This window comes from Convolutriloba macropyga, chromosome 6 (genome assembly GCF_964194025.1).
Source record: "Convolutriloba macropyga chromosome 6, txConMacr16.3, whole genome shotgun sequence".
NCBI classification, from domain to species: Eukaryota; Metazoa; Xenacoelomorpha; order Acoela; family Convolutidae; genus Convolutriloba; species Convolutriloba macropyga.
This window is the reverse complement of record NC_134473.1, coordinates 66,921,399-66,936,704: the sequence shown is the minus strand read 5'-3', so window position 1 is coordinate 66,936,704 and position 15,306 is coordinate 66,921,399. Positions and strand designations below refer to the sequence as shown.

Genomic DNA, 15,306 nt, shown 5'->3' with positions numbered 1-15,306 from the left:
CAACAGTCTAAAATTGGAAAACTCATCCATATGAATTGGGTCAAGGCAACTGTAACGGTAGTTGAAGATGATGGACGAAGGCAAGACAAAATCACCACTGTGAAAACGAGTTTCGAACGATAGCATCAATCTATGAATACCTCATCGACCAACAAACCAGAATGGACGCAACGCAACTACTCAGCAAGAATGAACGCATGAGCACAGCAGAATGATGAAACGGGCACACCTTTTACAAGCCATTGACAGTGTATACAACAGGCTGGGATATACGGAAGTAATAGCAACAAACATGGAGACCCAGAAGCACGTCCCTCTATATTGTCTTATATCCACATATTTGTATGTGTATACTAATGTATATACGTAGATATAGTACGTTATAGAAGGGTTATATGGTCCGGAGACTCCATTTTACCATTACTAACAGGGTTTCGAGTCAGTATCAGACAAATACAGCCTCTCTGAACCCTAACTGTCTTTCGACTGCGAATCAACTACAAGGAAAACTACCTGGATTTTATATTTTATGCTGTACAATCAATCCAGCAATAAAAACAACACAGTGAACAACCGAAGTTTAAACAGGGACAGTGACCCGTAACTATTTTACGATGAAACGCGAAGAAGGAGTAAAAACAGCTATGATTACAACAAGGCGTTCTAATCAGTAACAATCAAACAATACCTCACAGTTAAAACGTAATCATAGATTTACCAAAAACATGATTTCATCATTCTCAATTCGTGTAAAGCTTGAATTCTTTTCGCAATTTTATTTTGAGCCGACCACCAACTGTTCAATCAAGTTGTTTTTCTCAAGCATCAGTTTTTCAGCAATTTTCAGTCCTCAAATGGAAACATTTGCCAGCACTACCATGTTAAATGGACCACTTGTAGTCGCCACGTTGAAGGGTAGTGAGAACCAATTGTCTCTGAGGTCAAAGAAAGACCCCGTCGATCGCTTTATCATGTCATTAAAATAAGCCGAGAAAAAGGCGTGAGAATAGACGACAGACAGTGTCACTTGTTGACTGATGATTGTCGAGGTGTACGTTTGAATCCAGGGTTCCCTGTCTTCTTCACGTCCCACAATCAAAATCATCTCACTGCAGGTCAAAATCCTGTCAAGTTTGCTCCTTCTCTGAATTTAAAATTAGAGCTGAAGGAATTGTTTAAAAGTTAAACACAACCGACTAAAGTTGGGCCAGCCGCCGTTGGCTTCGTCAGTAGCTAGCTACTGTTTAGGGAGGCTAGCTTCAGCTTAATTGAATGGGCGCGGGGGTGAGCGTGACGAGGCGGGAGGGTGTGTGCAAAGGGACACCGGGGGAGGAGGTAAACGCACTTGGTTACGGATGGAACGGTGTACACGGTTGGGGTCGGGGTGAAGTGTGAAGTGGGGGGGGGGGGGGGGGTGCGCCCAACTCTAAGAACCAAACTTTGTTGGGGAGCAATTAATAAGTCAAAAACAGTATGAAAAAATAAAAATTAAAAAAATCAGCAAAAACTAAAAGATAAACTGCTGCTCACAATTTTGAAATCAGAACTCAAAATTCTACAGGACACAAAAAACAATACCTTGAACTCGCTGTCGCAGGAATGATGAATAAGTTGAGCAACTGTTGTTATCGTAACGAGCGTTGATTAAAATTTATAAACCCATGGCAACCAATATTTAGAACTCGCTAGCTCATAGCAATCAAAATGACTTCAGAGAATCTTTTTCAGCCAACGAACACAAATCAAACCAAAATCTGTTCCGATTCCATCATATTCCAACGAAGTGCTTGAATTGTTCAAGAAACGGAAACGATAACAAACTCTCCTGTCAAAAGCTCTACCAATTCACAACTATAAAATCTGACAACTGACATGCAAATTGAACTTGAACTTCTCAAGTCCAGTATTCGCTTGAGATGACGAGACAGTGGGAGTGCGGCCAGTAAGCATTATACAGGCACCCTAGGATAGGCGAAGCAGTTCAGTTATTTTTAGGCGATCTTCATTAATGTCAATAGTGTAAATGGTTATTAGGTGATATTTTGAGCCTCGATGATAGGCAGCATATTCACAAACGGCTGTAGCTGTCCTATAAAAATAATAATAATAATTTTGGTTCCTGTGTAATCGCAGCGGAACCGCATTAGGCTACTGCGGCCTGTTCTCAGCTGCCCTTTTTCTTATTATTCCCCTCATTTCAGACTGTTCTTTTTCTCCTCTCTCGGCAATGATTAGAACAACCTCATTACTGGCACCGAAAGGACCATCAAATGTTTCAATTCCATATAATTCAACGGTGACGCTTTAATCCATTCTGCATACTTTGCAGATGATCAAAAAGAATTTGATTTTAATGGTCTTAACTGACAGGCTTCCCACAAATATTCTCTTTTCGTACTGAAGACAAAAATATCGAGCCACTGATTAAAAAAAACTCAATTTCATGCATTTCGACCGCCAACTGTGCAAACCATTTAGTTCTGAATTTATTTTTAATGACCAAATTCATTTTATATTTATCTCTAATAAAAAAACCCGTTCATACCAGCTGCGACCCGAATAGCCCCGTGATTTGCATGGGCAGGTTGAACTGTCCAGGTGCAAAATTCCCCTCAGCAAACGATGAGTACGTGTAATACATATTGTAAAGGGCGGTGGCCGTTTTCCGAACCATGTCGCCGATTTGAGGGTCATCTTTGACATAACTGGCGTACACAGTTGAGATCTGAATGTCTTGAGCTTCAATAGAAGGCAGTGCAATGTTGGAAATAAAAGGTGGCATCTTTTCTTCCTCGGCCACAATTAGTACAATCTGACTACTCGGAGATACTGCGCCTCCGAACACCCCAGTTCCACGCTATTCAACAACCATAATTTCAACCACACTGATAGTCTCATAATTCAAAATGGAAGTATGATATAAAAAATGGCCCGGTCCGACCGGCTTTCGATAAAAATATGTATTTAGAGCCCATTTTGGGCATTATGTAAACAGAAATAGGTTGATTACATAACCGCTTGACACCGCCGACCACCAACTTTACAATCATTGGAACCAAAAACTTCAATTCCGAATAATTGCAACGATTGTAAATCTGGTTCCGATTTCGGACCCCGATTATTCAAACATTACCAGTTGCGACGCAAAAAGCCCGGTCAAACGCGTGGGTATGCTGAATTGAGCGGGTCCGGGATTCTCGCGGGAATCAGAAGAAAATTGATGGTAGGAATCGTGTCGAGGAGTCCCGGAGGATCGAATCAAGCCATCAATGAGCAGATCACTTACGACGTAGTTAGCATAAATAACTGTCAAACGAACATCCCGAGATTCAATCGGAGATGATACATCTCTCACGTATGGCTCTTCACTTTCTTTTTCACTGACAATTAGCACGATTTGTCCGTTTGGTGAAAACGTTCCACCAATCAGATCGATTCCTCGCTAATAAACATGCAAAATGCATCTCAAATAGACACACTCGAGAAGACATAAAAGGCATCACTTGACAGGTTTTGTGACCTTTTGATGTCCTTTCCAATTTTTCATGTTGTGTGTAAATCTGTACACAATCAATATAAACATCACTATTTATTTATAAACATCAACACTCCATTCATTAACTTTTCCTATATTGTTTGTTATCAACATTGAAATTAATACTTACGTCAATATACATCTTCATTGAAACTAAATTACCTGTTAATAAAATTAATCCAACAAAAAATTAACTCGCATACAATCCTTACCTGTTTTTTGTTGAAATTCATACATTAAATTATTAAAGTAATAGATTAAATATAAAGCAGATAGTTGAAATTATTTTTAAAAAATTAAGTTTGAAAGAGGTATTTAGATTAACGAAGAAATAGCAATAAAATTGAGGTAAAACGCTGTAGCCTATCAACCAGTATTGTAAATAATATTACATTATGTAGTACAATTAGCTGACATGTAAATTGAAGCCGATTAAAAAGTTTTAAAACATCCTACCTTGATGTAAAACTGGCTAAAATAAATCAAGTTAGATTCCGGTTTATGTAATTCTTCGGTTGAGCACCTCTTAGATTACAGCACAAAATGAGCAAATGAAATGAAAGCGCAAACACAAATGCAAAGGGTTGCGTTAGGCTACTATCTTCTCCAAAATATATAGCAAAGAATCTTAAAACATAACCTACTAACGTCCGAAGAATTGCTCTCGAAGGCTTAGAAATCCACAGCAGCCTGTGTCAGTACGGAGAAATGAAGTTCACGCAAAACGCAAAAGTCAATGGCCGAAAAGTTACTTGAATATTCAAAACGGCCAAGCAAAATTTTTCATAAAAAGGCACAGACGTATACAATATTTGCTTCAAACAACATTCGACAGCAATTAAACCAATTATAATTAGATCACTGTATACAGAAATTGTAATTAAAGTCTGTAGATCAAACAGACCAACTCAAATATATTGACGTCTCAGTTTTTTTTACCAAAGTTTATAACCGCAACTGCCATATTAAAGTAACAATAAACTGTATACCCTGGTTGACTTAACTTACTGACCTTAAAAGAATCATATTAGGTACCTCACCAACAATGAAACAGACCAAATATGGCAAAACAAAAGCCATGATTTTTTCGTTCTATAATCATTCAATCATTGGTTTTACACCCATCGTTGCATAATCATGGGTTTACATGATATTTTCTGATTCGAAACAACCCGGGTAAAAAGTACCACATAAAAAGTGCTGCCTGAAAATTTAAAAAGAACAATACCTTCATAGCTGATTGCATACAGCAATCAATTAACTACCCCATGCGGAAACGTAAATTAAACAAAACAAAGAAGAGGGTAGGCGACCATAAAAAGTCTCATAAAAAGGTATGAAGTGATCACGTTTCGCCACAAAGTCACAAAAAAGCCATAAAAAGGTACGAAGTGATTGCGTTTCGCCACAATTGTTGCATTAAGGTCAAAAGTGTGGACAGAGTAAAACTCACCTAAAAATTCGTGCCAAAAAAAGATCACGAGAGAAACTCAATTTGGGCGAAAAGAATACTGAACGTCTAAAAGCAAGGTAGCAGCCTATAGTATTACAAAGTGAAAAGTCAGAATTTTTGAACCATTGATCCTGCACATAAAAACGCATATGTATATATAAAACTGAGACAATGCGTAATGACAACTCATCAGATCCAAGTTTAACTGTGAAAAAATTATTCAGCTGTAATCTCTCTAAAGTTTACCGCAGAAGCAGAAGCATATTCAGCCGTAGCTAAACCACGGTAAACTCGTGCCACATTTCCAGACATCTATTGAGATTATGCAAAACTCAGATGGAAATCGCCGACTTTAAATCAACAAGAACACAAAAAAGCTCAACTAGGCAGAAACGATAGCTCAAATGTGAGTGAAGAACGACGTTATGATATTCAAACGACAGGAATGAATGAATTCGCAAATCACAGCTCGGATATGAGAGTAAAAAAACATAAACATCAATTTTGTCAGTGAAAGTCGAAAAGACCAGAAAACGAAATCACATCATTCATTAATTTAGATTTTTATGTTACATCTATGAACACAGCTTTATGTTACATCTATTCCCACAGCTTCAGTCTCTCAATTTTTCGCGCACTTAACGGAACGTTGATAGTGTCCTTAACAAGAAAAAAAAATTGTTGAGCATAGTCGCCAGTAGAGAGCTAAACGACGCGCAATAAAAACAACTCGACTATCTTCTCATTCAGTCCAGACGTATGACCAACACCAACCTGACAACAAACACACGCCAAACAAGATAAAAATAAATTTAAAAAAGAAACCATGCCAATGACGCCAGAGATACAAAATCATACAAACCAGCAAAAACCACGCAAAAATCATTCCATAAAACAAACCTAACCTTGCGAAGAGACAGGTAAGATAAAATTATAACCAAGTAGACATTTGTCAAAACCTTGAGACCAAGAGCAGAATTGACCAATGCAAAGACGAGCTAGCAAAAAAACCAAATGATCCTATGAATTACAAAAATCCATGTTTGTTTAAGCCTAGCAATTTTCGGATGCCTAATAATCAAGTCCAAGAATGCTTCAATCATTTGTCTACCATTAGTCAAAAAAATATGGCAGAAGTTCTCTAAAGAGAAACTGATTGAAGCCTGTTTATGAACACAGCAAAAAGTGTGTTTATGTATCATCATTAAATTGCTATTATTAATCTTTATACAAATTGCGCGGTACTGAGTTAAAAGAATATCTTTCGCAGAATTGGGCGACCAACCAGAAAAAAGACTTATAAAAAACCGCATGAAACTGGCGCCAGTTTTACTATTGCAAAAGCATTATTGAACAAACATAGCGTCAAAGACTTTCTCCTGTTTGGGGTTCCTTTCGAGGTCGGAATGTTAATAAAAAACTCAGGCGAGATACAGATCAAGCAAAAACAAAAACATTACTGAACTCTTCATTTCTGAAGCAGCTTCTAATCGGCTTTTGATTTTGCTCTTTTGACTATGATCGTATTCACTATATTACGTAATTCAATACGTGAAATAATTTAAAATCCATTAAGTTGAAACATTGAGTGAAGAAAGTCAGAAGTCAAGCGTGAAAATCATGACTTACGTAAAACGAAAAACGTGATCAAAAGGTAAAGCGAATTAAAAAAGGAGAGCGCCCAAATAATAGCCGCTGAGAGGCTGACGGCAGCTATTAAACAGATACAGAAATGGGTTGAAAAAAGTTATCGCCGCCACATGAAAAACGTTTACACAAATTTAATTCAGAGGGGGTGTATCATTAAGAACAATTTTGTATGCAAAATGTTTTGACAATTCGAGATCCAACATCCGATTTCCCCCGTAATTTCCGGAAGCATTAACCACACGGCTATCAGGTCCTTGAGCTCGATTTTCTTACAATCGAATTTGTTTTAGCAACAGATAAAATTTTTGAATAAGAGCAATTTAGGTCACGCATAATCAATTGTGAAGTTAAGCAAACGAATGTTCCAGAATATATGTAAAATGTCATACAACAAAACAGAAAAACCATAAGCACCCCAATATACCTAAACTTACAGCATATAAAAAGAAGTTACGTAAGCGTCCCTGAGTGAAACTTGAATATTGTTAATTGCCCAAACAATTAAATTATTTAACAGAATAATGGGACATTTTTTCTGTCAAATTTGCAAAATAGTTTATTATCCGGGAGAAAAATTCGAAGAAAATTGCAATAGCAAAAGCTTTAATTTAGACTCTAGATTAATGAAAGCAAAAATTACATCGACGGAAAACAGAAGACACTAATTTTGGAAAGTGACGTGAGTCAGACATCGAAAAGCCAGTCTTTCGTTGTCGGGATTTAGAGGAAGCTCAACAAAAATGTGGGTTAGAAGGGCTCATTTTTCAACAATTCCGTGACACTTAGTAAACCTTGCTTTCTGAAAAGACTTTTAACTGAACGTCAACAGTTGATAATATTCTTCCACCAAAAATCCGCCGAAAAATGCTTCTACGCGAACTTAAGTTGAAATACACAGTGAGAAGCAAAATATTCAAAAAATTTGCTAGTAATAATTGTCTACCAAAGCTATCTAGTCTAGATATAATCGAATTAAAGGAAAAATTGCACTCATAAATTTGCAATAAGTTTAAAAAAGTTCTGAGCATAAAAACTTTCCTCAAATGCAGGGCGAAGGTATGAATAAATCAGGAATGCGTCACTTACATTATCGGAGCAAAGAGAATTATAGCTGGCGAGGAAGTTTTGCAAATCCTGTTGTTTAGCAAAGTCCAACTCAGTAGACTGCTGCTTCAAATTACTGATAGCGGCGCTCAAACTTGCACACGTTTTTTCAACACCATCTCCGCCCTAAACAGTGATGTCCCCGTAAATAAACAGCAATTCAAATAAAGATTGACATGCCTTTATGGTCGGTTCTAATAATCTATAATTTACTCCCTTCTTCGTATATAATGTGCTAGCAACTTCAGTTTGAGATTTTCAGTGAAAAAAATGAATAATATAATACACTGTTTATTTACCAGGACATCACTGTTATCATCAACCCCTTGTAGGAAAAACTTGATCTACGAAAATAAAGGACGAACACAGATTTAATAGAGAAGCCAAGTTTAACAATTGCAATGCCCCATAGAAGTAACAATCGCGTTAAGCCTGAGAAAAATTAGATTCACAATTACTATCGAAAGCATGGGAAGGAACCTGAAAAAAAAACTAGCAGTGAAAAGTCCCCGACTTTCAAACAAAAAAACACACTCCATCTTTTTTTAATCAAGAGTAAGTGTACGTAGAAGCCATCAAACTAAACCAATTTCAAAAGTTTCCATCGATCAAGAAAACCGCATTAGAAGAGTAACAAAATAAAAAAGAAAATCTTTTTGTAAATGATTTATCATATAAATGTATTTCTCACTATAGCCAACCTCCCTCCCCGACCCGGCCTATCGATCAAATAACGTACAGCCCCTACAATCAAGCCAAACTTCCCAGAAGACGAGCTATTATGGGAAAGATCCAGAAATATTTCTCAGTTGGGGAGCACCACTTCAGAACAACAAACCCCATCACTGATTGGTCCAAAAAAGACTTACATTATCTGAGGAGCAGACGGAGTTATAAGTGGATTGCAACTTTTGGAGAGTCTCTTGTTGGGTGGAATCCAACTCGGACTCTTGTCTCAAATCGTTGATAGAAGCACTCAAACTTGCACACATTTTCTCAACAGTATCTCCGCCGCCCTAAACAGTGATGTCCCGATAAAAAAAACAGCTAAGATACGGAAAACACTCAAGTGCACCTTTTAAAATTCCAAAGGTCTGCTGTGCCAGAAGTCATATTGACAGAATTTGATTGCTATAACTTTCTGCATTTTGAAACTCGCAAATCGCATGTTTTAAGCAAGGTAAAATAACTCCGCAGAAGCCACTTGGAAATTCTGAATTAACATCTCGAACCTCTTCGCGGTTACCGATATACGCCAGAAGTTCTCAATGACTTCAAGCAAAGTCACGTAGTCTTTATTTAAGCATAGGTTACGTGAATTTGCTTAAAGTCACGAGAACTTCTGGCGTTTATCGAGAACCGCGAAGCGGTTCGAGATAGTCAGAATTTCGAAGTGACTTCTGCGGAGTCATGTAACCTTGCTTAAAATACGCGACTTGCGAGTTTGAAATTACAGAAAGTTATGAAGCCAATTTCTGGCTATCTATGTAGGAACCTCTGCCATTTTGACTTCTGGTGCTTCAGACTTTCGGCATTTTAAAACTTACAAGAGGGTTTTTTTAATAATGCTTCTAATAAATATCACATGCTAATAATTAATACCATATTTGATCATTCCACTACTTTTACAGCTTACAGTTCAATGCTTGTCATGAGAACTTTTTTACGTGATTGAGCGAGCTATCTGTTTTTGCGGGACATCACTATTCAGAGAATATTACGCGAGGCGACTTGTAAACCAAAAGAAACTGAGGGCTGAAAAGAAATTACAAGAAAAGACAGTATAGAACTGTCAAAAGAAATCAAAACAGTTGAAATAGAGAAGACAGCATGTCTGTGACTCTGAGAAAAAATGGTATAAATCCTAACTTTGATAAGAAGTACGACAACAATATCTTGATGGTATAATGCGAATAAAAATTATCTGTGCAAGAAATATGGCTACCATCCGTACGTTATCGGAAAACATATTTTTTCAAAAAGAGACAAACAGCTGGAACAACAACAAAGTTCCAAAACAACCCCTCAGAAAAATAAGTTCTGGAAACAAAAATTCATACAAACGATCAAATCCAGACTCCATAAACAGATTGGAAAGGACAAATTGGATTTTGAAAAAAGTTGAATTCTCCCTGTCGATTCTTCCGATACCACTTAAAATTACAGCAATCGCCAGATGAATCGAGACTAACCCATTGGTCATCTGTAGGGTCAATCTCAAATCCTCCCTTCTCAATACACTCAGCATAGCTCTCCTGCAGTTTCTTAATGACCTCTAGACTAGCCTCGTCCTGCCCACCCTGCGACCCTCCACTTGTATCTTGACGCATTAGTCTTATCGTGTTCGCTATCGACTCACAATTCGCCAACATAGAACCTTCGCCCTAAACAATAAAACGAGACCTCGACCCTGGAAACTTTTCTACCGGGACAAAAATTACTGTCTACGTATCAAAATTCTACGTTACTTATCTGGATTTAAGCAATGAACATGCAAATTCAATAAAAAAACTCTCTCTCTGACCAGCTGAGGTCCTGGCAATTACTATAAAATAAGAGCACGCAATTAATGCAATCCAAAATTCAATCCTGGAAATTTCTCATTCTGAAAAATACTTTAAGAATTAGAGATCAAAATCTTTGACATCGTTCATTTCAAAGACTTTTTCAACGGATCTCAACGACTAACCGCACAAATACAACTTCTGTCACAAGTCTGGTCAGCTTTTGCGAGATAGCGAGCATGGCAAATATTTGAGCGTTGAATCAAATTAAAATGGATTAAAATATGATTCTACCAAGTTATAAATTAAAATTTTGCTCCGTCGATTTTTTTGTTTGTATGTTTGACCATTACAATTATATCTACCTTAAGTCCTCTTAAGAGGTGCAAACTCTGATCGCAAACTCTGAGGTGCAAACACGGATCAACAGAACTAAGTAGAGTACAACCTTTGGGAGAAACGAAACAGCCCAACAAAATCAGCCGATGCACAACAATTAGATCACATCTCTACCACCAAGAAAACGCAAGAACAGAATCACCCACCTCGGTTTACACAACACCAACGACTGCCTCAAAAGAAAACAAAGTCTAAAAAATTTTATAACAGGTGGTCACAATTTGCCCAAAGCACTCATTTTAGATCCCAGACAAAAATTCACAAAAAACAGCCGACACAGTCCCAGACAAAATAGTCCTAAATTGCAAAACAGTCCCAGAAAAAAATTCCAAGAAACAGACGAAACTGTCTCAAACATTTGAAAGTAGCAAACATTTCAGTGATAACAGCTTGATATAAAGGATGAACAGAAAGTTTTGAGCATAGAAAAATGAGAAGGTGAGGATTAGTTTACCATTAAGTATAGATATGAAGCAAATAACAATATATCGAAGACATTTTAAGATAAATAATAAGCACAAATGAAAGCTATGAGATCCTTATAATGATACACAAACTGATGAGTGCACCCCGGGTAGATGAATGTAAAAACGAAGGGTCTGGTGGCTTATAAAAGACACCTGGTTCAAAATTAAATGCCGTGCCCCCCCCCACACACATACAAAGCTCCGACAAATAGCACAGAACATGGAAAAACAAAATATTAAGATCGATTTCAAATTCATATGAGGGAATTCTCGAATATGTTGAGCAACAAATAGCACAGAACAGGGAAAAACAAAATATTAAGATCGATTTCAAATTCATATGAGGGCATTCTCGAATATTCTTGAATATTAGCATAATTCGACCACTTTAGTTATATTTGCGGAAGTACAAACCTAAAAATTGCTGGAAAAAACTTCTCAAAGGAGGCTAGTCTACTTCCTTTTCCTATAAGTGTTCTGGAATTAAACATTTGCCTGGTTTTTGCTAATTTATTTCAATAATTATCCAAAATTCATCATTTATATTTGATACATTACCTTTTTCGTCATATTATGAATCTCAATAATACTTGGAACAAGAAGGCTCGCTTGTTCTGTGCGTCGCACAGAATGTTCCCACATTCACACTTGCAAGCCTAATATATATCAAATCAAAAAATCGAAAATGATATTTCAGAAACGTTTTTTTAGCACTAAACAGTGCATTTTTTAAAAATCAATCTGCTACGAAAAACGCTACAGTTATTTAGCTGAGGTTTGAAACAGATAAAGCAATAAACTTTGTTTCGAGTTTTCAGATGAACCAAACAACCTGAGCGAGTAACCTTCAATTACGAAATACATATTTGCACTTAAATTACGATAAACATTATCAAAAAAGTTTTCCGAAAACGTGTTTTAACTAAGCAAGATCACTTTAGATTTGAATTAATTTGCATTATACCCGACCTTGATTGAGCTTCATCAGTTTTTATCTATAAATCTTTGAGAAATTGAAGATTTTTTACATTCTAAAGTGAAATCGATGACTTGTGATACAAAGTTGAGTGTTTTTCATACTCTCTACTTTCATCAGAAAGAACGGTTTGGTAACAAACAATGGTAAATGTGGCTGTAGAAGTTACAATAGTTTTAATAAAAAAATATGGTTTTCATGTTTCATTGAGGTTATCGAAAACGAAACCAAACATCATTAAGGAAACACCACCTCCAAGTCAAGTCTACCAAAAGGCTCCCGTATCATTTCAAGCTATTCTATAGCCGCAACACGTTGTTTCATATAAGCAAAATAATGAAGAGTGACAACTTTTTTAAAACAATTGTCTAAATTATTTTGATTGAGGCTTACATTATCGAAGGGATAAAATTGTCTCAAACATTCAAGTTTCTTGCAACATCCCTCAAACATTGTTTGGGAAAAACGAATGAATTATATAGATTGTTGAAGTCAAAAAAATACTTGGGCAGTTGTCTAAACAAGCGGCAAAAGAAGTTTAAACGAATCAATCCAGTTAAGGAATTCATAAACATAGCAGGACAAGTCCCGGAATACAACTCAAACAAAAAATGAAAATATAATTCTGATTCTGAATAACTGAGTGAATTCATGACAACTATTGCGTTCTGTCAACGATACAACAGATGGGGTTACACAAGTGAGAAACATTTTTCAAAGTTCACACAAGTTTTCAAATTTCACTATTTGAAAGCGTTGGTTTTAAAGCCTCCAAAAATCAAGATATTACACAGCAAAATTAGCAAATGTGATTTGGTTTATCAAAACAGGCGCCGTCTCGCTTTTTCCAAAACAAGCTAACTTTCTACAGCATTAGCAAAAAGTAATGAAAAAAATAAAGCTTAAAAATTCCTTTGAGGCTAGGCTAATTTAGGACAAAGAAGCACCAAAAATATGCCATTTAAAAAAAGAGCTCAGTTTTATTTGCCTCTTCACATCTTTAGAGATGTTTTTCTTTGTGACAACATTGAATTAGAAAGAACGTTTTGTTAGCTTTAATACCTGTGAAGTGAAATCTCTCTAAGAGGCACCATAAAAGCTTTTTAAGTAGCACAATAAAAAACAAAAATAGTTATGCTGTAGTTTTGTTTTTAATACTCGGAGAAAAAATATGTTATAATTTTATGGGACTCAAATCTAAAAAACGAAAATTAAAAAAATAATATTAAATTTGAGAGAACCATAACTACACACAAGAAGGGTAAAAAAAGACAGCATAATTTCTCAGAGAGCAATTCAAACCCCTTTATGTAGCACCATAAAAAACAGAAATGGTTATGTTGTAGATTTGTATTTAAAATTCGGAGAAAAAATATGTTATAATTTTATGGGACTCAAATCGAAAAAAAGGCAAATTCAAAAATAATATTAAATTTGAGAGAAGCATAACTACATACAAGTAGGGTCAAAAAAGACAGCATAATTTCTCAGAGAGCAATTCAAACCCCTTGCTTGGTTGTGTTTTGGACATAAAGTCGTATTTTTTATGAATAGTGAATTAAAAAACTAACTTTTTTAAAATATAGGCAAAATTCGTTTACTGAAAGAACGACGCTAAAACGATTAAAAACATAGAGAGACGTAACAGTTGAAGTCCGAGTTGTTTAATCTTAAAACCCAAAACACAGTCGGCAGCAGGACGGAAAACAGTGGAAAAGAGGAAATATATTACAAAAATTTCTAAATAGTAATATATTCTGTTTTGAAAATGTTGTTGTTTCTAAGCAGGTAACCTCCACGAGCAAAAACGAAACTGAATACATTTAGACTGCCTCTTTTCGATAAAATTTGTCGTGATTAATAATAGTCAAGCAAGCCGCCAAAGAGGACAATTAGTAGGAAAACAAAATATAAAAAAATGTTGACAGTTTCAAAACAATTCAATCGAAGTCAAAAAAATTATCAGAATCATAAAAAACGATTCGAAAAGCTCCAGCTAAGCACAAATAAAATTAATTTGTTTTAATAACAGTTGCGGTGAAGTCTGATATTGACAAGGGTCGGATAATAACAGTCGGGGTGACGTCTGATATTGACAAGGGGCGGATAATAACAGTCGCGGTAAAGTCTGATATTGACAACACTAAAAGCAGAGTGAAAACACGGCAGGTCAACAGAAGCTCGCGAACAACACATATCTCTTATCTCAGAAACAGCCGTCCGCGCCCTGAAGTCTAAATTTGTTTGTTACCTGTGCAGCATCAGTGTGAATGCCGAATCACCTATCTCACGTGCCCCCTCAAATTTGTCTTCCAATTTAACTTAAAATTAAACATTATGAAGAGTTATTTAAAAAACAACTGCACCCCCAAAAAAATCTAAGTTATATTTAATTGGAACTCAAAAATATCTGACTGAGTACCTGGAGCTGTTCCTAACATCTCCTATTCATTACTCTTTTAATGAGTGACACAAATATGAGACAAAAGTTCATTAGTGGGGTAAAAGTTGTTCAAAAATTACAAAATTGCAAAAAAGTATCTGTTTTCTTTTTCAAATATCCGTGTAGTCCAGAAAAAAACAAAGTGGAGAACGAGTCATCGTTGATTCGTGTTCAGTTGATTTCGCATGCGGACAAAGTGCATGCTATCACTAAAACTTCCTAATCGATTTAAAATTTCTCCGTTTTACAGGTTCGATACGAAATATCTTAATAATTTCCGATTCTTCAATTTTTGAAACAATTAACTATAAATAGACAGATCTCCTTTGTTTATCACAACGTAAACAAAGATACAAAAACAAAATGAATCTCGGATGAAAAAGTATGTTAAGAGGTGAGGGAAGTGTTAAAAATTCAAAAAAACGTCTAAAAACTTGTCGCACATTTTGTTCTAAAAAAGCATATTTCTTTGTTTTTGCATTATATAGAGAAAATGAAAAAGGGATAACATACTTCTTTTGCACTCAAAAAACTGCTAGCTGTCGTAAAAGATTAAAAGATTGAGTTTTGACAAGAATTTTAGCTGAATTTGAAAAAAATAGGCTAAATTTTACAAAAAAACACAATTCCTAAAAATTCTCTTCGTAGCGATAATCTAGACGCGGAGCTTCAAAGTGATACCACATATGCTACTCTGCGATGCCCACAAAAAGTCAAAAATTGTCTGAGCAAAGAAAAAGTGGGACTAGTATAAAAATTCCCCCATTTCAAAAAA

General features: G+C 35.9%; 1 protein-coding gene across 44 annotated transcripts in view; it reads right to left on the bottom strand.

Moving 5' to 3' along the window:
* Positions 1-15,306, bottom strand: part of LOC142340535 (uncharacterized) — a 181,715-nt gene that overhangs the window by 37,470 nt on the left and 128,939 nt on the right. For all 44 annotated transcript variants that reach the window (XM_075391113.1, XM_075391135.1, XM_075391116.1 and 41 more), the window contains 4 exons: positions 9,935-10,126; positions 8,612-8,758; positions 7,725-7,868; positions 2,546-2,857 (listed from right to left, as the gene is read on the bottom strand). In XM_075391113.1, the coding sequence (XP_075247228.1) occupies positions 2,546-2,857; positions 7,725-7,868; positions 8,612-8,758; positions 9,935-10,126 (795 nt within the window). The remainder of the gene's footprint in view (positions 1-2,545; positions 2,858-7,724; positions 7,869-8,611; positions 8,759-9,934; positions 10,127-15,306) is intronic.